The 20,380-nt window shown below is 50.7% G+C and overlaps 2 protein-coding genes across 2 annotated transcripts in view; one reads left to right on the top strand and one right to left on the bottom strand.

The window, feature by feature from the left end:
* Positions 1-6,661: 6,661 nt before the first annotated feature.
* On the top strand, positions 6,662-20,011 carry Ccdc167 (coiled-coil domain containing 167). The gene is made up of 4 exons (XM_041634354.1): positions 6,662-6,743; positions 18,452-18,546; positions 18,750-18,802; positions 19,620-20,011. The coding sequence occupies exons 1-4, from the start codon at positions 6,702-6,704 to the stop codon at positions 19,721-19,723; spliced, it is 294 nt and encodes a 97-aa protein (XP_041490288.1). The 5' UTR covers positions 6,662-6,701; the 3' UTR covers positions 19,724-20,011.
* The window catches only part of Cmtr1 (cap methyltransferase 1), a 95,817-nt gene continuing 88,604 nt past the window's right edge, over positions 13,168-20,380 (bottom strand). Inside the window, exon 29 of the mRNA XM_041634347.1 lies at positions 13,168-13,299. Within this exon, the coding sequence (XP_041490281.1) occupies positions 13,218-13,299 (82 nt within the window). The 3' untranslated portion in view covers positions 13,168-13,217. The remainder of the gene's footprint in view (positions 13,300-20,380) is intronic.

Genomic DNA, 20,380 nt, shown 5'->3' with positions numbered 1-20,380 from the left:
GCACTTGTAGTACATATATGTACATGGAAGCAAAATACACATATAAAATAAAAATAAGTATATCTCAAGATAAAATTTTAAATAGTTTTTGTAAAAAAGAAAGACAGAATAGACATCTCTGGGTTAGACTAATTTGAGCTCATAAGAGGGAGTTGGAGCTTGTGAGGTGGCTCAGCAGTCAAGGTGCTTGCCACTAAGTCTGATGACCTGAGGTCAGTCTCCCGGACCCACACGGGAGGAAAGGACCACTCCAGCAAGCTGTCTTCTGGCGAGAGAGAGAGAGAGAGAGCATTTTGGTTTCAGAATATAGTTTCATTGGGAACGTGTGCCCAGCATGCCCGACATCCTGGCTTCCATACCCAGCATCATGTAACCCGGTGTGGTGCACACTCCTGAAACCCTAATCCAACACTCAGTAAAGACAGGGTGAGGGTCAGTGGTTCACGATCATCTTCAGCTACACAGCTGAGTGCAAGGCCAGCCTGGAGAGAGGCCCATCTCAGAAAATAAGAGATGTTTCTTCTTGTGCATTCTTGAGGAGGCAAGGGCAAGGCACAGACAGTGGACCCCGAGTTGTGACCATTGCTAGGACTCTCTCCATCCCCTGCCTCACTACTGTGCCGAACATGCCACCTGCCTCCTCAGAACCTAGTCTCCTTCCAATGACCAGAGCTGTCGGAGTGGTTCCAGGATCTCATTTCAGGGAAGGAATTTCACCTAGCAACAGATGGATGAAAAACCACAAGGAAGGTCTCTGATTGGCCCGGCTAAGGTTATACACTATCCCTCTGCACCAATCACCATGACCAAGAAAATGTGGCTCTATGATTGACAGATTGGTCAGACACCACCCATGTGACAGTGGGGAATGCTCTGTTCTGAGAAAGTCACGGGAGGAGCTGTCAATGCAGGGAGTCTCTAAAGCCAGGTCACCCCAGCTTGTATATGCTCTGAAAGGGGCAGCAAAGTTACTCCCTCCACCCCACATCTCCACATCCGCTAAGAGTCTGCCCACTGTTAGAGGTGGCTTAGTGGGTAAAGGCACCTGCCGCCAAGTCTGATGACCTGGGTACAACCTCCAGGCTCCATGTGGTGAAAGGAGAAAATTTTAAATAGATTTATATATTTATTATGTATACAGTGTTCTGTCTGTGTGTGTGCCTGCAGGCCAGAAGGAGGCACCAGATCTCATTATGGATGGTTGTGAGTGGTCCCAGCACCATGTGGGTGCTGGGAATTGAACTCATGACCTCTGGAAAAGCAGCCAGTGCTCCTAACCTCTGAGCCATCTCTCCAGCCCCCAAAGGAGAACTCTGACTCCTGCAAGTTGTCTTCTGACCTCCACATGCATGCCCACACACACATATGAGCACACACTACATAAAACCTAAAGAGATGTTTTTAAAATCACCTAATTGGCTTTTAGCTTCATCTTCTTATCTTCAGAAGGTTCCATCTGGTCCTCTGTGCAGGAGGAATGGGTCTGCCCTTCTCTGTGGGCCACATTACTTATGGAAGTACCCCATTTCCTTTCCTGCAAAATGGGGTGACTAAGCTAGCTCTACCATCCTTATCCCCAGAACTAATGGACACAGAAACTGCTTTAGGAAGAACAACTTGTCATAGTTACAAACACAGGATATATTTATTAGTTTCTTCATGTTCCTTTATGTTCCCCAAAGAGGATTCTGGTTATCTTAGTGAAATGCTCATCATACCATGGGCTAAAAATAGATACAGTGGAGCTGGAGAGATGGGTCAGCAGTTAAGAGCACTGGCTGCTCTTTCCGAGTACTGGGTGGGGTTCAGTTCCAGCACCTACACTGTCTCTCACAACGCTCTGTAACTCCAGTTCTAAAAGATCCAATGCCCTCTTCCAGGGAACCAGGCACATACAGGGTGCACAGCCATGTATGCAGGCAAAACACACCGTACACATAAAATAAAAACACACATTTAAAGCGAAAAGAAATAGAGACCATGACAGAGCTAAGAGAGCCAAGGAAAGGGCAGGCAGACCCAGGGAAAACCTACAATAAGGAAACTCATGCTCAAGATACCCAAGGAAGTTTGGGTCTGAGGAAAGTGGGGCGCGGGGTCAATCACAAAAGATGCAGTAGCCCCAAGACGCGACCACAGGGCTCATCTTGTCACAGATGTCTTGATAGCATTCTCGGGAGGCCAGGGAGAGCCTGGGGCGGGGTTGTTTAGCTCAGTAGGTAGAGTGCTTGCCTAGCATGCATGAAGCATAAAACCAGGCACGGTGGTGCAGGACTGCAGTCTCAGCACTTGGAGTTGGAGGCACCAGGGTCGGGAGTTCAAGGTCATCTCCAGCTACCTAGTAAACTGGAGGCCCTCCTGTGCTAAGTGAGACGGTGTCTTAGAAAAAACAGAAAAGGATACTGTGGGATGAAATAATCTGGATTTCTGTGCCTTCGACACTCCCCATTCTTCTGTTTGCACTCTCCCCCAAATTATCTACTTATTATTTGATTTACATTGACTAGAAACTGGACACCAAATAAGGAACGAGCAAATAATGATCGTCTATTTTTTAATGTAGTCAAAGTGCACCTGGACCTAAGCCATGATATATACGAGTTCTTCCCCGGTGAAGCACAGTGGGCAAAAAAGTTCTAGCTCCTCGGCTTAGGCGAAACATAAAAAGCACGAAGATGTGAAACCCTTCCGAGCAGGCCATAAAGACACCGCTGCCTTTGCCTCGAAACTTGGGCTATGATCTGCTGCCCTGGAACAAAATCCCAACATAAATCAGCTCCCACTGTATGTTTAAACCACCTCCGAAGCTCTTCATTTCCTGCCTGAAGTGCTTCTGACAGTGAGCGGTGCTGCTCTCCCTCACCCCTGCTCTGAAAAAGGCTCCCTTGGGGCACTGCCGAGGACCAGAGCCTGGGTCTCTCAGTTCAGGCGAGTCCAGAAAGAGGGGAAGGACAGAAGGAACCATCTGGGACTCGGGCTGGAGCCAGCCTCTGAAGAGCTGTTACCCATAGTTGGAGAGGGCTCTTCCTCCTGGCATTTCTTCTCCTACCACTGGCCACTACAGCCTCATCTATGCCCTCTGACCTAGAGCCCCTGCCAAGTCACCCCAGATGCCCACAGCATGGTCTTCTAACAGAGCCGCTAATGCAGCAACAGCAAGAACCACGCCGCTGGCATTAATTATACCACGCCTGGCATGGCACTCGCTATTCCATGCTGTCAGTCTATCTCTCTAATGAGATTAAAGATATCACGAGGGTAATAATGAGTTCATCTTACGGTATATGTCTGCCTCACTGCTGACCACGGTGCCTTATGTCTGGGCATCTTCCAAACAGGAAGGTCCCGGGGTGTTTTGGAAATGGCAGGGTGTCTAAGTTGGCAGGTTCTCTCTGCTCTGTCCATTTTGTAGAGAAAGAAAGAAAGCCAAAGGGGAGGCTTGATTGGGCCAAGGTGGCACCATGAGAACCTTCCAGAAGTGACCCATGTCTCCCGACCGCCAATGCACATGCACTATTTGCTTTAACCACTCCAAAACCCTCAAAAAGACATTTCCAGCCCACAGCTCCCCGGGGAACAGAGACACATGCAGGCCGCCATCCCCCAGGCCTCCATCTGTTCCTGGGCAGGATTGCAGGCCAGGCTGGAGAAAAGCTCAGTGAACAGCCCTGCTGGGAATCCAAGGCCAGGTCTCTGTACTTGCTGGGTGGGGCGGGGTGTGTAAGGACCTGCATGGATGCCCTGGGTGTCTGCGGCCTCCCCTCACACCACTCATCAGACTGTGACTGACAAGTGGCAAGAGGAGGGGGGGCCTCAGCAGAGACGCCTGTGCCTGCTGGGGCTGCTGTCTGCAGCGAACTCCACGTCCCAGGTATTTGCCTCAAACTCCAAACCACAAATGCTCTATAAAAACACGAAAGCTGACAGAAACCGGGCTCAAAACAAATGGCAGAAACCGGTGCTCAAAGCCAGTCACAGGCTGGGGGCTCCTCAGTCTTGAAGCCTCTCCCGGTCGCTCACTCTGCAGCTGCAATGAGCAATTCTCATAAGGACCTTCCACACCTGGCACGATGCACTCATTGACAGATAGAGAAACTGAGAACAGAAGTATTTGCCCCGCGTTGCCCCTTTGTGCGGCTGCTCAACGACAGAGGAGAGATTGGAATCCAGGACAGCTGCACCGTAAAAGTCTCCCCTCCTTCACTACAGCTCAGAGACTTTGATCCCGGCCCATTTTGAGATTGATGTTTGTTTATTTTGGTTCTCCCCCACTTTAAGACAGGGTTTCTCTGTGTGTCCCTGGCTGTCCTAGAACTCACTCTGTAGACCAGGCTGACCTCGAACTCACTGAGATCTGCCTGCCTCTGTCTCCTGAGTGCTGGGATTAAAGGTGTGCCACCATGCCTAAGTTTTAAACTATTTATTTGTTTTTATTTATGTTTTTGGTCATTTTGACTGTTTTATCTGTGCACCATGTGTTTGCAGCGCCTGAGGTGGCCAGAAGAGGGCGTCAGGTCCTATGAAATTGGAGTTACATACTGTGATTAGTCACCTTGTGGATGCTAGAACCGCAACCCGGGTCCTGTACAAGAGCTACAATGCTCTTAACTGTGATGCTCTCTCCCGAGTCCCTCATCTTGAGCATTTTCTTCCATCATGTGACTCAGGAGATAAGGCCAGGTTGGGAAAACCTGAGGCCGCTCAGGGAGAAAGCTGAGAGTGCAAGCTTTTCTATCTGTGCCAGGGACCGGGAGGAGACGAGACCGCCATGAGGTGCACCCAGAGCTCTGTGCCTTTTTCTTGGTGCCAGAGAAACACAAAAGGAGCCACTTCTAAAAGAACACAGTGTTTTTCCTCCTCTTCTCACCTCCCCTGGGCCAATGCCTGTGATAATTGGGAAGCAGAGTCTGGTTTTTCTGGGACCGGAACCAATGCTGGGAGAGTGTTCTGACAATACGTGCTGTTGATTGACAGTTGATAGACAATGTTCTCGAGTAAGATTTTTCTGCGCCGGGTGTTAAGCTGAGGACTTTCACTAAACAACTTCAACAGCCTGCGTCCTGTTCAGGTAGAATTTACAACACGTTCTCTCTGTGGGTCGCAGGGAGGCGGCCAAGTGAGATGGTATCTCGGGTCCCTTCCAGCTCCATCACTCAAGGACTCTATCAAGTAGAAAACACAGATCTGAAAACGGTTTTCTTCTGAACACTGAGGTGGGGCTATTATTCACACGGAGAAACAGGCTCTGGTGCAGAGATAACCACCGGGAAACAAGGAGCTTCGATCCTGGTCTCATCATCTGTGACCTAGTAATTCCACTTGGGCAAATTTATCTTTAGAAAGGTGCACAGAAGGGCAGGGCTGTGCATGCAGAGGAGGCTGCTTTGTTCCCGTGCACAGAGAGGTTCCGCCCAACAAACTAGTGTCCAGCACAAGAAGGGAATGTATTACCTGGAGCCATAATCAATAACTGGCATCTCAAAGAAATGTAAAGAAGGTCTATGGTAGTTTTTTGAACCACACCCCACTCTTTTAAACCACGTCCATCTACTTGCTAGTCCCCCCATTTAAAAAAATAATTATTACTTTTTTATTGTTCAAGTTTCGCTGTTGCCTGGGCTGATTTCAAATTTGTGGGCTCTAAATACTGCTCCCTCCCCCTCCTAAGTAACTGAGACCACCGGAGTGCCACATCATGCTCAGCTATCTTTTTTTTTTTTTAACTCAAATAGATAGTTTAATAAGAAAAAAACAACACAGCACTTCACAGATGCCAAACGTACTGAGTTGTAAAACTCTGGTTGCAGTTCCGTAGGTCACAGTCTATACGGTAGGGTTATAGTTAAAACATTGTAAAGTTCACAGGTCTAAACACTTTAAAATACTAAACATGAGCAAGACTGTAAAGAAATAGGCAGAAAAAAGTAGGTGCTAGGAAAGCTCAGGCGGAACATTGCAGCTGCCTGCCTTCTGTAATGTTTGCAGGCTGCTCCGGTCTCGCCAGAACACAGGAGTACTGTCGAAGAATACAAGACGATAAGGATTAACAGTACAAGGTCATAATTGGATTCCAACGGGCAGAATGGCTCGAATTGGGAGTAAAGGAGCAGGGTTTGTAAGCTGAGCCTCGTGGGGCCGACTGAATTTGAATGAGGTTAGCCTAAAACTGTGCAGGGAGGGGTGCCACGGACAGATGCAAGAAGGAAGGGGAGAGAGAGAGAGAGAGAGAGAGAGAGAGAGAGAGAGAGAGAGAGAGAGAGAGAGAGAGAGAGAGAGAGAGAGAGAGAGGAGGGAGGGAGGAAGAAAGAAATAAAGGAAAGAATGAGAAGAAAGGAAGGAAAAAGTAAGGGAGGGAAAGAGGAAGGAAAGGAGGGAGGGAGAGAGGGAGAGAAGAAAGAAAGGAAGGAAAGAAGGAAGGAAGGAAGGAAGGAAGGAAGGAAGGAAGGAATAGAAGGTTCGTTCTTAGTAGGTAAAGCCATCTCCACCAGGCTGGTTCGCGGATCTCATCCCGAGACCTCCCCTTTGCGTACGCCCCTCACAAATATGGCCGCGGCAAGGGGGACGTGCCCCTCAACAAGATGGCGACGGCAGCGGCCCCGCCTCCTTTTGCCGCGCCAGCCAATGAAAGAAAAGCACGAGAATTTGCGCGTGCGTGGTGCGACTTAGTGGGCCGGTCCAGTGCGGGGGACACGGCGAGCAACATGACTAAAAAGAAGCGGGAGAATCTGGGCGTCGCTCAGGAGGTGAGGGGACAAGTCAGGTTTGAGCCATGTGGTTGTTCGCCTTGTTCGGCCCGGCGGCTGCGAGGGGGACCAGAAAGAGGAAGCGGGCGACGTGGCTTTGGGAGAGGTGGCGAGGCTTGAGGGCACTGAAGGGAGGGAAGCCAGGCCCGGGGATGCCCGGAAGCAGAGCCCCACAGAAGACAAAGCATAGACGGTATTCTAAGGGGAGGGACTCGGACATGGAAGGGAGACCTGTGATTCAGAAGTCGCTGAAAAGGACCAGTGGGTACTGTCCATGTTAGGGACCTGGAGGGACTGTCGTGGAGCTGGGACCCAGGGACGAGTGCGCTTCTGATATCGCTCAGACGCCTCCAGAGATGGGGAGTTTTTCCTGTGCAAATTAGCTCTGAGGATCTTTGGGAATCTGGGAAGAATTCTAGAGCTGGTGTTAGGGAGGCCTTTGAAATAGTTTCTCGCACATGCGGAGGAAGACTTCTGAGGCACGTTTAGTACCATATGCGACTTTCCCTGAGTTCTGCGGATCCTTGCATGTCTGTCATGTTGGTATAGATGAGGGACCAAGGTTCGAAGTAGAACCCAGAGGTATGGAAGTGCATGCTTGTAGTCCTAGGACTCAGAGAGTTCAAAACCAGCCTGGGATACAGAGCAAGACCACGCCCCAAAAGGGGAAAGAAAAAGGTGAAGCCAGCTGAAAATGGTAAAGGTGACGCGCAGAGAATGACGCTCAGGTGGGCTTCCCAGAAGCGGGGACTCATTTCATCTCAGCTACCGTAGGATGTCGGCCTGTGGCCCTTAGGCCCCAGGTGTCCGGCACACACAGGAACATAACTCAACAGTGTGTAGATGACGGTGTCAGGTATCACTGTTCAAAGCCTCCCAGAGGCTTCCTGCCTACTGGGTGAGTCTAAACGACTCTTTGTAGAGCTTGTGGAAGTGGAGACCGACAGGACCGCTTCTTTATCCCAGGTAACTCGGTAGGACCTGAGTGTGGTTGAAGTAAGCCTCCCATATCCAAGCTGATGCATGTGCTGTTTGGCTATCCTTGGAGCTAAGCCACTGCCATTGAGGGAAGCTCAGCTGTGTCTGCAAATGGAGCGTCCCAGCTGTGCTTGCTGGTTCGCCTCGTGAAGGGTTGGGGAGGGTCATAACCCTCACCTGAGAGTCCAGCCTCTCCTGTATCACCTGTTGAATGCAACTCGGCCTGTTGTTTGGCACGTGGTCTCAGCTGGGCTGTAGTATTTAAGCCAGGGAAAGCTAGGCGAGGGGGCGCCATTTCTGCCGCTGTGAGAAAGCTCTCATCCCTGTTGGGTAAGAAAGGCCTTCCAAGTGTGGGTTGTTGGGGAGGAGCACCCATACTACCATAAGTAACCTTCTGTACCAGAAACCCCAAAACTCCGAAGCCTCGAGAGTGAAAAAGCTGTCGTTAGCTAACGGCCTGGAGAGGTCATGTGTAGAAAAGTCAAACGTTTCCCGTTTAGACTTTGTGAGTCGGATGCCTCTGTGGCAGCTCTGGTCAGTCGTAGTCACAGACTCCAAATCTGCCTCCTGGCTGAGGTCTGTCGTCCTCAGGTCAGCGTGTTTGCAAAAGTGGCGGTGCATGGGATTCACCTGAGAGCCGCCCTTGCAGCTGAGACTGAGCAGCGCTGCCCTGTTTGAGCCGTCATGCCGTAACAAATGTCCTTTTATGGGCTTTCTAGGGCCGCGGTTTTTGCATTTTTGTGCTCTTTATTGGTGATTTCGCTACTTGAAGGGATCCCTAAGCACAGCGCTAAAGTGCTGTCGAGTGTTCCAGGGCTGTGATGTGGCTTACAGGGACAATCGGTTTGTTAGATTAACCGTTTTCCAGGCATGAAGCAGCTCGGTACTACATGATGCTTTGGGCAGTGAGTTCAGTGCTAACGAACTGTCCATTTATTAAATAAGATCTCTAACAAAACACACATCAGAGAGCACTGTGTATGTATTAGTTGATGAAGACGTTGACCAGAGCTTTGTGGAAGCCCAATCCTCTTCAGTATTTGCTAACTTGATGTTGGGCCAATTTTAAAGGCTATAAGTACTGGGGCTAGAGAGATGGCTCAGTGCTAAGAGCACTGGCTGTTCTGGCAGAGGACCAGGGTTGCTTCCCACCATCCATACGACAGTTCACAATCTCTCTACCTCCAGTTCCGGGGGACCTGATGCCTTTTTTTGGCCTCTTTGGACACCAGGCACACATGTGGTACACAAACATAAGCAAACATAAAATATAAATAAATCTTGAAAGAAAAAATGTATCTACCATAGCCAGTTATGGTGGTGTATGCCTATAATCTCAGCACTTGGCAAAGAGATCAGGAGTTCAAGACCATCCTTGCTACATAGCCCAACCCACAATACATGTGATCCTGACTCAGATACACAAAAAATGTAGCTACCTTGAATCAGTCTGTCTTAAAAGAAAAGCAGCTCTTATTTAAAGCTAACGGTGTGCTTAGGAGGCTGAGATAGGAAGCTTATGAGTTCATGGCCGACATAGAGTACAGTAGTGAGAATCATCTCAAAAACCAAAACGCCCTTTCTAAGAAGAGTAAGCAGAGTACTCTGTCCACAGGCCTTTGATTGCCAGCCTCTGGTCCACTGGACTGGGGCTCTGCCATCTTAACAAGATCGGGGGACACCTCTCTGGTATATTTTTTGTTAAGGAAGTGGCTAGTGCAGTAAGGACCCTGGCCCTAGAGTGCCCACTTTCTATTTTTAAGAACCAAGGTGCATGGCCTCACTCCCTGCCAGGGCAGCTGGGAAATGGGCTCATCAGCCAGGAGGCCACATGCTCAGCTCAGCTGTAGCCTGATAATCATGGGGGAAGGGGCTGGCATGTGGTAGGAACCAGGTCTCCCTCAGGTCACACTTCCCCTCACAGTGTTGCTGGCATAAGGTGGCCAAAGACAACCAGCCCCCCTGCCCTGCCCAACCTGTGCAGATCTGAGTTCATCCTCTCTTCCCGCTTCCGTGTCCGCATCAGTAACGTAGAAGAGTAGCTCCTGTCTTTCATCAGCTGACTCAGATCAATTGACGGGTCTATCTATCAATCTATCATCCATCCGCCTACCCATCTATCTATGGTGGGGCTGGAGCCCAGTGTTCCGCTGTTGAGCTACACCCTCAGCTTCCAGCACAGAATTTTAAGTGTTCGACATGCCATGGATTCTCTTAGTGCTTTATATGGGAACAGATCTACCCATTTTGCAGCATTATGCATGGTGTGGCGCTGGTTAGTTTCTTGTCAAGTTGACACAAACTAGATTCATTTAGGAAGAAAGGACTTCAAGAGATTGCCTCCATCCCAGTGGTCTGTGGGCGAGTCTGCGGGGCATTTTCCTGATGAATGCCTCGGTGTGGGAGAGCCCACCCAGCGGAGTGGTGCCTCTGGGCAGGTGGTCCAGGGTTGTGTGAGAGGGCAGGCAGAGCAAACAAACCATGAGGAGCAGCCCTTCCATGGCCTCTGCCTTGAGTTCCCTTCATGATGGACAGTAAACTGGGAAGCTGAAATTAACCCTTTCCTTCTCGAGTTGCTTTTGGTCGTGTCGTTTATCACAGCAACAGAAAAGCAAACTAGAATGGAGCTTGGTGTCAGGTTCCTGGGGTGTTGCTGTGGTCCTGAGCATGCTGTCTGGGAGGATTGTGGGGTGTTTGGAACCTTGGGCTGGAAATAGCACTAGTGACCCAAGCGTAGTGAACTCTTGTGGGAGCTTGGAAAATCACCAAGAGCAATGCAGATGACGGAGGCCTGGCTTGTGCAGGTTCAGAGCCAAGACAAGACCTGATCAGGGCCGATAGTGGTGTGCTGTTTTCTGTGCTCTGCTGGGACTGAGAAGTAGCTGTGATTTAAGGAGAGACCAGCACAGTAGGCAAGCCCGAGCCATGTTCCTAGCCCATTTCCACCCCTTCAGTAACTGCACTTTTATAGATGTTTGCATGGAGATTTAAAATACTGGCAAGTAGACAGATTATAAAACTGTATGAGCGTGTAGGTATCTGCAGCCTTAGTCCCTATGGTTACTTTTCGTTGGGGTATTGGAGGATTTGAGACCTGTATTCCTGGGCCTCAGCCTGGCATCTGGCTGCGTCTCTGCTTCCTTCTCTGTTGCCCCCAGCGGGTCTGAGTATTGAATGTGCACTGATGCTCAGTGGCGGTAGATATTGTCCTCTTATTAAAAGTCGTTCGCTCAGAGCTAGTGAAGTGGTGATTTAATCAAAAATGTTTGTTAATCTGACGAGTGCAATAAAAGCCCACAAGTGAGAGATCTCAGCACCTGCAAACAGCCCCTGCTTGTCTTAATGAAACAATTACCAAGCAAGTGGCCCTGGCCCTGAGGGTGGTCATGGGCCAACTGTGCCAGGTGGTCACCTAGCAGCCAGGCCCCCTTCAGAGGCCCATGGGAGTCAGCTGGAAACAACTGATTGTTGGTTCTAAGTTTGTTCTAAGCAATGAGCAAAGCCCTATCCCATGAGAAATTGCTGCCCAAATGGACAGGGGGAGTTTGGGCTGATAGTAGTTCATGTGCAGTTTAAACTAAGACAGTAACTGGACTTGTTTCTTTGGTGGCTGGTCTGCAAGCCTTGGGCCCTTACTAAGCATGAGTCTTAGCCACCCCCACCCTTTTATGGCACCACAGCCACCTGTATGATTGGAAGGTGCCCAGCTAATGAGCCATGTTCCTGCTGAAGGAGGTAACTTGGTTAGGTTTGGTCCCTAGTACACAAATCTTGTCTGTTGGGAAAGTTTTTGTGTACAGGTTTCAGAACGGCCTCCGTGACTTAGACGCATGGGAATATTATTCTCCCCCATAGGAGAGGATGGCCAAGTGGCTCCTGCGTTGGTGCAGGAGCTCAGCTCTGTTGAGTAGCAGGGCTAGTGTTCCTGCATAGCCTTAACTGGGTCCATAGTCACAAGGTAGCTGCCACAGCTCCAGTCGTCTCCCAGATGACATCTGGGACGTCTCATTACCCAAAGCTGTGTGTGACCCTGGCTGTCAGCCAACTTTTCTGCAGTGGAGGCAAGCTGAGGGGAAGGGCTGAGAGTCACTGCCGGACTGCTAATCAGGGGTTGAGAGTGTGGGAAGCAGTTGTTATCCCCTGGTTCTCAGACAGACTGACCGCGACTCAGGACAGGTGGAGGCTTCGGGAAAGAAATGGTTTGGCTAGCGTGAACTGTGACCACTGTTAATCAGTCCAGGAGTCCTCAAGTGAGCTCTGCACAAGCTGTGGGGAAGCCCCATTTGCTGCAACAGGGCTAGAGCAATGTCTTGGCTGGAAGAAGTCTTACCCAATTGGCCTCAGTGGCAGGAGGCACTGTTGATTCCAGGTAGGTGTGTGGTTGGGGCTGAGGTTGGGCACTAACATGGACCTTCCTTGCTGGGAGAGTCTGGCAGATGTGGGCTGTTCCGGGCCTGCTGACCATTAAATGAGCCTCACCTGCACAGGTGGAAGCGACAGGTCGCCATCGGGCAGGTGAGTCTTTCGGCAGCCTGCATCTGGCTCTGCTCCACTTAACGGGGGTCAGGAGACTAAAACCTCATTACCTAACGCTGCTGGATGTCAGCATGTGTGGAGTGGCTGTTTGCCAGCGTCTTAATTAATGAATTCATAAGGCACGGGGCGGATGCCAGCTCTCGAAAAGTGCTTTGAGCCTCTCAGCGATGGAGAAGCTTTGCCAGTTTATCAAAAACCAGATCTAGGAGAAAGAAGAGAAACCAAACCCAGGCAGCATTTTGTCCTGAAGCAGCTGGAGGCTTAGGGCAAGGTCTGGCCTGCAAGGTGACTTCCAAAGCTGCACAGTTCCTCTGTGCCGACCTTGGCGGCTCTCCAGGACTGCTGCAGACCTCTTCCTAGCTAGCTGGGGTGGGGTTCATGTTCAGCTGGGTGGTCCTCTTGGCTGTTGCTAGACACTGGAAGGCTTGCTGTCTTCACCTGCTCTGCCTGGAAGAGAAACTTTGCACCCAGCCTATTGTTTTAGGGACCATGGTGTTTTGTTTTTCTGCACATACAGAGTCCTGTGAGCCTCCACATAAAGATGTCACTTACACAGTGTAATGGGGTTACCCATTTAGGTTTGAGGCTGGTTACCTGGGAGATGATGTCCATGATCCCCCATGACTTGGCCGTGTGGCCTAGAGGCTCCAGATGGAAAGTCCCAGCGCTCTTGCCAGGGACCATCTGGGCAGGCGGTCTAGCTCCTTTACCCATTACAGTAAACATCCCAGGGCTCCTGATGTGTGAAAATGAGTGGATTTCCTGGACCAGCTTCCCAGGCTGTGAATTAGAAGAGGAGAAAGCGCTGATGCCCTTTGGGGAGGGGAGAGGAAGAGGGTTTACAGGCACAGCTAGCCCACACACTTTCTTCTCCAAACTGGATGTATTTTGTGTGCATTTGGGAAGGTACTTTGACAGTGTGGCAATGTGGGGGAGGGTGTTTGTGAAGGGGGAGTCGGCTTAGTATGAAGACAGACGCCGGGCTCTTGGCGCCTGTGTCTCCGGCACACGGATTCCAGGCAGACCCTTCCAGGCAGCGCATCTGTTGTGTGAGAAGAGACCAAGCAGAGTCAGGCACAAGGTCTCTCAGATTAGAGGGTCTGTTGAAGCCAGACCAGCAGACTGCCACGGGCTCAGCTGGGTGGTGCTTGACTTTGTTTCTGAATGTCAGTAGTTCTTGTTGTTTGTGGATATTTTCATGAAGGGTGCTGGAGAAAAGCACATGGTCCCGGACCCAGTCCCGCCATCTCCTAGCCATGCAGCCTCTGCCAAGTTGCTAACCATCTCTGCCAAGAGTAGCTCTCTGCACAGTGGTGACAGCCCTTTGCAAAGTCAGATTGGATGCCTGCAGCTGCATATGCTGCCCATCCTAGGGTACAGGGATGGAAGTTGCCTCCTAGGCTAAGAGAGACTGTGGGGTGACAGGGTTAGGACACACCTGGAAAGCTGCTTCCTTCCTGTAAGTCTGCCGATAAAATGTGGACCCTGGCTGTCTGCCCTCCTCCTCTGTGTGGAGACTAGAACAGAGCCTGGCACCTGGGCATTGCTGCAGATGTGTCCGAGCTGTTGCATCTACTTTGTGGGCTTTTGGTTCCCAGTGCCACTCCTGACTCATGCCTTCAGTCAGACACATGATACTATCTTCTTTGTTATAAGTCTTTGGTACCCAGTCAACTCCTTGCCAGACGGGTGCAGGGCATGCCCCATGACCACTGCCTGACACCCCACCCCCCACCCCCAAGCCCTTTTGTGGCCAGCATCCTGTCACTTGCTGGCCAGAAGCTCCCAGAGGAGAGAGACAAGAATGTCTTGCCAACCTAGAGAACAGAGTGGGCCTTGTGGCCTTAAACCAAGCCCCAGGGGTCCTCTGTCCTTTCCCAGGAGAGAGCCTGGCCCTCAAGGCAGCTGCAGTGGCTGAGACTGTGGACCAGGAGCTGCCTCCCAGCTGTCCTGGTGCTCTGAGTGCTGTGTTCAGTTACTTCACTCCCCACAAGAGCTGTGGCGCCTGCTGACTCTCGCTTGTCAGAGGAATAAAAGCTACCCATGCTCCTTTAGCAGCCCTAGAGCTGGCACCCTGTGGGGCCTGACCTGACCTGTGCAGGGGCAGCTGTCTATGCAAGTGGCACAAGTTCCTTGCCTCTGAGGAGCCTCTTCAGGGCTTTGATTCCTGGAGGCACCATCCTCTGAAAAGATGCCTCCTGGGGATTTCAGGGGAATTTTACAGTTTCTCTTAACAGAGTGGTTTTATGGTGCATAGGACCCCAGGGACATTTGCCCAAAGCTCTGGGAGTGAGGCTATATCCAAGTCTGGGCCGGGGCTGGGGATCTACAGCCCTAACCAGGAGCAGACAGAGCTGTAGGCTGGGGAGGGAAACTGGCACCTCCAGCTGTTCTCCTGCCCTCCCTAGCACACTCTAAGCCACCCACCAGACTTGAGTCCTACTCAAATGCAGATAGATAGCCAAGGCCTCAGTTATTACCAAGACTGCGATACAGGCCTCACGTGCAGGCTTCTCTGAGTACCAACTCCTTTTGTTGTACCTTGCTTCTCAATGCAAGGTGCCAGTTCCTCTAAGACGGTGAGCCTGCTCAGCCACAGGTTCTTCCCCCTGGTATCACCTTGTTCCTGGGTATAAGCATAGTGCATGGATGTTTCTTAATCTACCAGGGCACACCCATTCTGCCAGGGCCATGCTGCCCCCTTTAGCGCCAGGCCAGTCTTCTGCTAGGCAGAGGCTCTGGTAGCTCCATGACCTTCCACAATGGAACCTTCCTGTCCACTGCAGTAGTTCCCATCTCTTTGATTGAATCTCTGTCTGCCACAGAGATTACTAGCCGACTCAGCCTCACTAGCTGCCAGGCCCCCTAGAGCTGTGCTTCAAACACCCAAATCTGATTGCCAGGCTTCCCCTACCTCAGGTCCTCAGAGGACCACTGCCACTGCTTCTCTGGGCCTCTGCTGAGTTTTCTGTTCAGTGCTCTCTCTGTTGGTCTCACAGTTGCACCCTTGGGTTCCCCCATATCTGGCCCTGCCTTTTGATCCCACCCCAGCGCCATCCCACACAGATTGCAAAGTGGTAAGCTGAGCCATGGAGGAAGACCTTGTGTGCTTTCCCACTGCTGTCTGCTGATAGCAGGGCTAGGGCTTCCCCACCACTCTTGACCCCAGTGAGCACCATTCTCTAACAGCAGCCGTTCCTACACTCCAGCTGTGTGAAGTGCCGTTCTGAGCACATCATTACAGTCACATCTCTTGAGATGTCACCTGAGGCACATGAGGCACAGGCAGGTCTTAGGAGCAACTGACCCAGCGAGCTATTTTATTCTTTATTCTGACCCTAAAGCTTATAGCTTCTGGGGCCTGTCTTTCTGCCCTCTGTTTTCTTTGGCTGGAAGGCAGGGAGAAAATGAACAGAGGACTTGAATTTGAACCTGTAGCCTGTAGTGCTCATAACCCTGTGCATGAGAGTCGACTGGAAACTCCAGCTGGGGGCTTTTATAAGGCCCGTTTTCAAGTCTTTTCTTTTGACCTATCTTGTTGGGACAGCTCTGTTCTGCTGCCCCACGTCACATCTAAAAGCATTATGACCATCCCTCCCTGCCTCCTCCATAGAAATTCTTGGAGTTTCTGCCCCATTATTCCGGTTTCTGACAGTGGTCTCTGCTTCAAGTGCTGCTGGTGTCTAGTCCCTTCCCAAGGGTGAATCTGTGACTTGCTGAAGAGCCTCCTTCAGGCTCAGCCTCCCCCACCCCAGTCCATTGCTATTTAGAAGGGAATCGGAATTGTCAGCAGGACATAAATATTCATAGAGGGAGGTTAGAACTGAGTCCCTAAAACCTTGATTTGTGTTCGCCCATTTAAGCCTCATTAAAAAGTGGCAAATGAAAGTGGGGATATTCAGTGTAACTGCAAATAAATTGGGCTTGTTCAGATAAAGGCCCCCGACTGCCAGCCCCTCGGGCCCTGTCCAGAGCATGATGGCAGTGACTTTGCCACAGCTTCAGCTGTAAGACATTGCTCAGCAAGAGCGCCTGGCCTGGCTCTAGGGCAATTACCACTTGTTTGGGCACCTGGTCGCCTTCCAGAGGCATTCAGGGATGGAAACCCTTAACCTGATCGCTCCCCCAGAATGGCCTGCAAACCAGGGTCCTGCCCAGAGAACAGCAGAAAGAACTGAACCTGGACTGGACATCTGGGGCAAGCTGTGTCAGCTATGTGCAAGCACAGCTGTTTTCTTGTTTTAGTGAACCCAAGGGTTTCAGAAACCACTTGTACAAACCCTGAACTATATGGTCCCAGCCCCTCAGTCTACCCATACTTGAGCTGCTGCTCACTCTAGTCACAAATAGGAAGACTGCAGGAGACCAGGCCTTGTGGGCAAAAAAGGGGGCAGGTTGCCTAAGGAGCTGCAGACTTGAACATTCTTAGAGGTCAGGCAGGTCACAGTCACAAGTAGAATTGGCCAGGGTTCCAGCCTGGGAAGATAAAAGCTTGAACAGGAGGGGCAGTATAGAAAAGGCTGACTTTGCCAGGTAAAAGAGGTATCTTCCAGCCAGGGCGGAAGGTCCAGCTGCATAAGTAAGATTTAGGTCTCGGCCGGGCACCTTTAATCCCAGCACTTGGGAGGCAGAGGCAGGTGTATCTGAGTTTGAGTCCAGCCTGGTCTACAGAGCTAGTGCCAGGACAGGTTCCAAAACTACAAAGAAACCTGTCTTGAAAAACCAGAAGAAAAAAAAAAAATATTTAGGTCTCAGCATAGCCTCTGACTGATCACTGCAGTGCCACGAGGTCACAGTCTCAGGAGTAACCTGTGTTGGGCACACTGCAGGGTGGCCAGAAGTACCCATATCAGACTGCTTGTCCCCAAGCCTCCTCTCCGGTGTTCCCCTCTCTACAGTACAGTTCCAGGAAGGCTTCCGGCTTCTCTGGGGACTGCTTAGTCTGCTGGCTGAGAGGCTGGTGCCATGCAGTTTACCTTGCATCTTTGCAGATTATTCCTTCACGTGGAGCCCTCCTTTCTGGGCTGCAGGAAAGGGAATATACCTTTCACCTGAACCCACCAAAGTGGCTGACCCAGCGATGTCTGAGGTGGCTGTTGTCCAGGGAGATGGCAGGGACTTCAAGTGCAACTTTGCTGAACCCTGACCCCAGGCTAGTGGCCTGGGACACCCAGACTCTGCCCAGCCTGCTTAGAAGGCAAGTTTCTTTTGAGTAGCTCCAGTAAGGAACGGAGCTGAGGCGACAGAAGGGTGTTCCTGTAACGCCTCAGGAAAACTATTCCATCTAGGGAATGCTATCCTTTGATTTGGCCTTGTTTGCTGTCCCTCTTGGGGACATGGTAAAAGTCAGAGCTGGAAGAGGACTGTTTAAGGTTTCAAGGAGCCCTCAACACACCCATGACCAAAAGTGAGGCACTAGCAAGCCAGTCTAGGCCCAGAGAAATAGCTACTTAGATACCTGGAGACCAAGTCAAGGCAGAATCATAGTGTTCAGTGCCAAATGCATAACACTGACACCCAGGTCTGGATAGCCTGGCCCAGCATTTACAGACCATTTTCCCACAATTCAGGTATTTTCTTTAAGATCACATATCTGAAATGGCAGCAAATGGAAGAAGATACGGCTGGCAGCCCTCTTTTAAGAGCTTAGCCACTTTGCCATTGAGGTACGCTGACCTTGATGATAGGCGACATCTCTGCGTAAGAGCCACATCAGAAAGAGAGAGGAGTGGTTTTAAGTTGCATTGTTTCACCAATTTTTATTTATTTTCAGAAAAACGCCTATAGTGACAACACAGACTGCACTATTAGGATGAATCATGGTCATGAGAAAAATGCCCCTACTTTTTAACCCCCCGACATTTAACCCTTCTCCTCCCACATGGAGACTTGGTATCTTGTGCTGTCTCTGCAGTGTTCATTTCCTTCTTGAACCAGCCATGGGGCAGGTTCTGCTGGGTGCCAGGGATCTGGTGGGGATCTGCTGCTTCATGCCCACCCTGTGCCTGGCTCACCCACTTCTTGTTTCTCGGGACTCAGCCAGCCAGCTCAAAGTTTGAAGCTCTCTGTCAACAGCAAAGCTGGGTCCTGCCCAGTACAAACATAGGTGGAAAGGTAGGGTGGACCTAGAGGTGAGTCTCTCCAGGGCACCACTGCTGGGAGAGCTTAGAGCTCTGCACCTCTGTCTCTTTCAGATTGATGGCCTAGAAGAGAAGCTGTCTCAGTGTCGGAAGGACCTGGAGGCTGTGACCTCCCGGCTGTACAGGGCAGAACTGAGTCCTGAGGACAGGTAATGCCCGTCTAGTTATGCCCCTCTAGCCTGGTCTCCTAAATAAACTAAGCCTAGGCAAAAGGATCCCTAACTTTTTGAGCTTTAACTCCTGTCCTCTAAGGCCCTAGTTTTTGGTCCCTTTATTCAAACAGTCAAGAACTACTGCCCCTCTGGTTAAGACAGGAGAGAAAGGGTCTGACCTGCAAACTCCTTCCCCACAGGAGGTCTCTGGAGAAGGAGAAAACCACCCTCATGAGCAAAGCCTCCAAGTATGGTAAGAAAGTTCCCTCCTATAGCCAGCCTGATGCCTGGCACCTAGGAGAAAAAGGTTTTGTTTTTTTCCCCAAAGGAGGAAACAGTAGCAAGGGCTCTCTATTCCCTGGGGTGTGTCTGTGCATGTCCAGAGGCAAGGTTCTCATCCACAGATACTGGACTCTGCATCCCATGCCCCACTCAACCAGAACCGTCTACACTGGGAGTCCCTACTTGGGCAGGAAAGGGCTTCTGTGGGTAGAGCAATGCTGCCACCTTCTGGTGCTGGGAGCAGAGCATTAGATCCCTGAGGCTAGGACTGTGTGGTTTGCAGACCCTTCAGCTGTGTCCCATCCCTTCTCTACTCAGAGGATCAATCTGGCCACCCAGAACTGGTTGGCAGTTCTCCCAGTCCATTGAATAGGTGGGGTGGATGGCCAGGACATCAGTTTCGCCTTTGCACAAGTGGTGACTGGGAATGAAGGGTATTGGGGCTCTTTCTAGTGTACCTTCGGACAGCAGGAATTCCGGAACTTTGTGAGCCCAAGGAGGCTGCAACTGGCCTCAGAGTGAACTATAAACAGCTGGCTGGAGACTCCTGAAGGATGAGCTCCTTGATGACCTTGCACATTACCCTACTGCACTCAGAGAAAAGGTTGAGCAAGTCAGGCCTAATCTTAGGTCTCAGTATAGGGTGTGGGCACACCAAGGACATGGCCAGGTTTTGGGTATGAGTAGCTGGAAGGAGACATTTTTGTTTTTATCAGAGTGTCCATTCTGGATGGGAGAAGCAATTAGGTGGGCCTCAGTGTTCTCTCTTCCCATCTTTTTCCTCCCAGAGAAGGAGCTAAAGCTGCTTCGGCAAGAGAATCGGAAGAACATGTTACTCTCGGTGGCCATCTTCATCCTCCTCGCCCTACTCTATGCCCACTGGACTATGTGAGTCAGCCATCCTCAGCCATGCAGTTTCCCTTCCACTCTACCAGGGACCAAGCAACCTTTCAAGCAGAAGACAGAGGTGGGGGCCTTTCCCCCTCTGGTTGCCCAGCGGCTGTAGCAGAAGGGCATGGTAGTAGAGGGGTAATAAAGAGCCCCACGCTGTGCTGTCTGGTGAGTAAATATCTCTGGCTGACTATCTGAGGAAAAGCAAGGGATGTACTTCTGTCTCAAAGATGAGTTCCCAAGTTCTTGTGCAGAAGGAAGGGGAGAAGGGAAGGCAGCATTGTGCCACCCATTTCTCTAAACTCTGTGCCCTGGCCTGTGACCACCACTGAAAAAAATGCAGCATGCATGGGAAAAGGAGACTTGGACTTGAAGTGGAGGTCCCAGGGGCACACTGAATGAATTCATCTTCTAGAGACAAGCAGGGTCAAGGAGGCTTCCAGGAGTGCCGCCCGGGTAGTAAGAGCTATGGTAGTGACCAGACTGACTGGTAGTGACAACAGCCAGTAAATAAGGTGGACTTGATCAGAAGGAAGCCAAGCAAAAGCAGCTAATACAAGTCACCCCCGCTCTACTCACAGTAGAAGGTCCCATGGAGAGGAACAAAGGAATGCTGTACAGTGTGAAGATGGGATCAGATGCAGGCAGCCCACTCAAG

The sequence above is a fragment of the Microtus oregoni genome, unplaced genomic scaffold, assembly GCF_018167655.1.
Source record: "Microtus oregoni isolate MIOR12 unplaced genomic scaffold, Mior012 000046F_ref0000063, whole genome shotgun sequence".
In the NCBI taxonomy this organism is placed as follows: domain Eukaryota; kingdom Metazoa; phylum Chordata; class Mammalia; order Rodentia; family Cricetidae; genus Microtus; species Microtus oregoni.
The sequence above is the reverse complement of the archived record's forward strand: the minus strand, read 5'-3'. Positions and strand labels throughout refer to the sequence as shown.

Bases quoted from the DNA above. Each gene is read 5' to 3' on its own strand.
- Ccdc167 (XM_041634354.1), top strand. From the start codon at position 6,702: ATGACTAAAAAGAAGCGGGAGAATCTGGGCGTCGCTCAGGAG. The intron at 6,744-18,451 runs GTGAGGGGACAA...TGTCTCTTTCAG, and splicing joins ATCTGGGCGTCGCTCAGGAG to ATTGATGGCCTAGAAGAGAA. The intron at 18,547-18,749 runs GTAATGCCCGTC...CCTTCCCCACAG, and splicing joins GAACTGAGTCCTGAGGACAG to GAGGTCTCTGGAGAAGGAGA.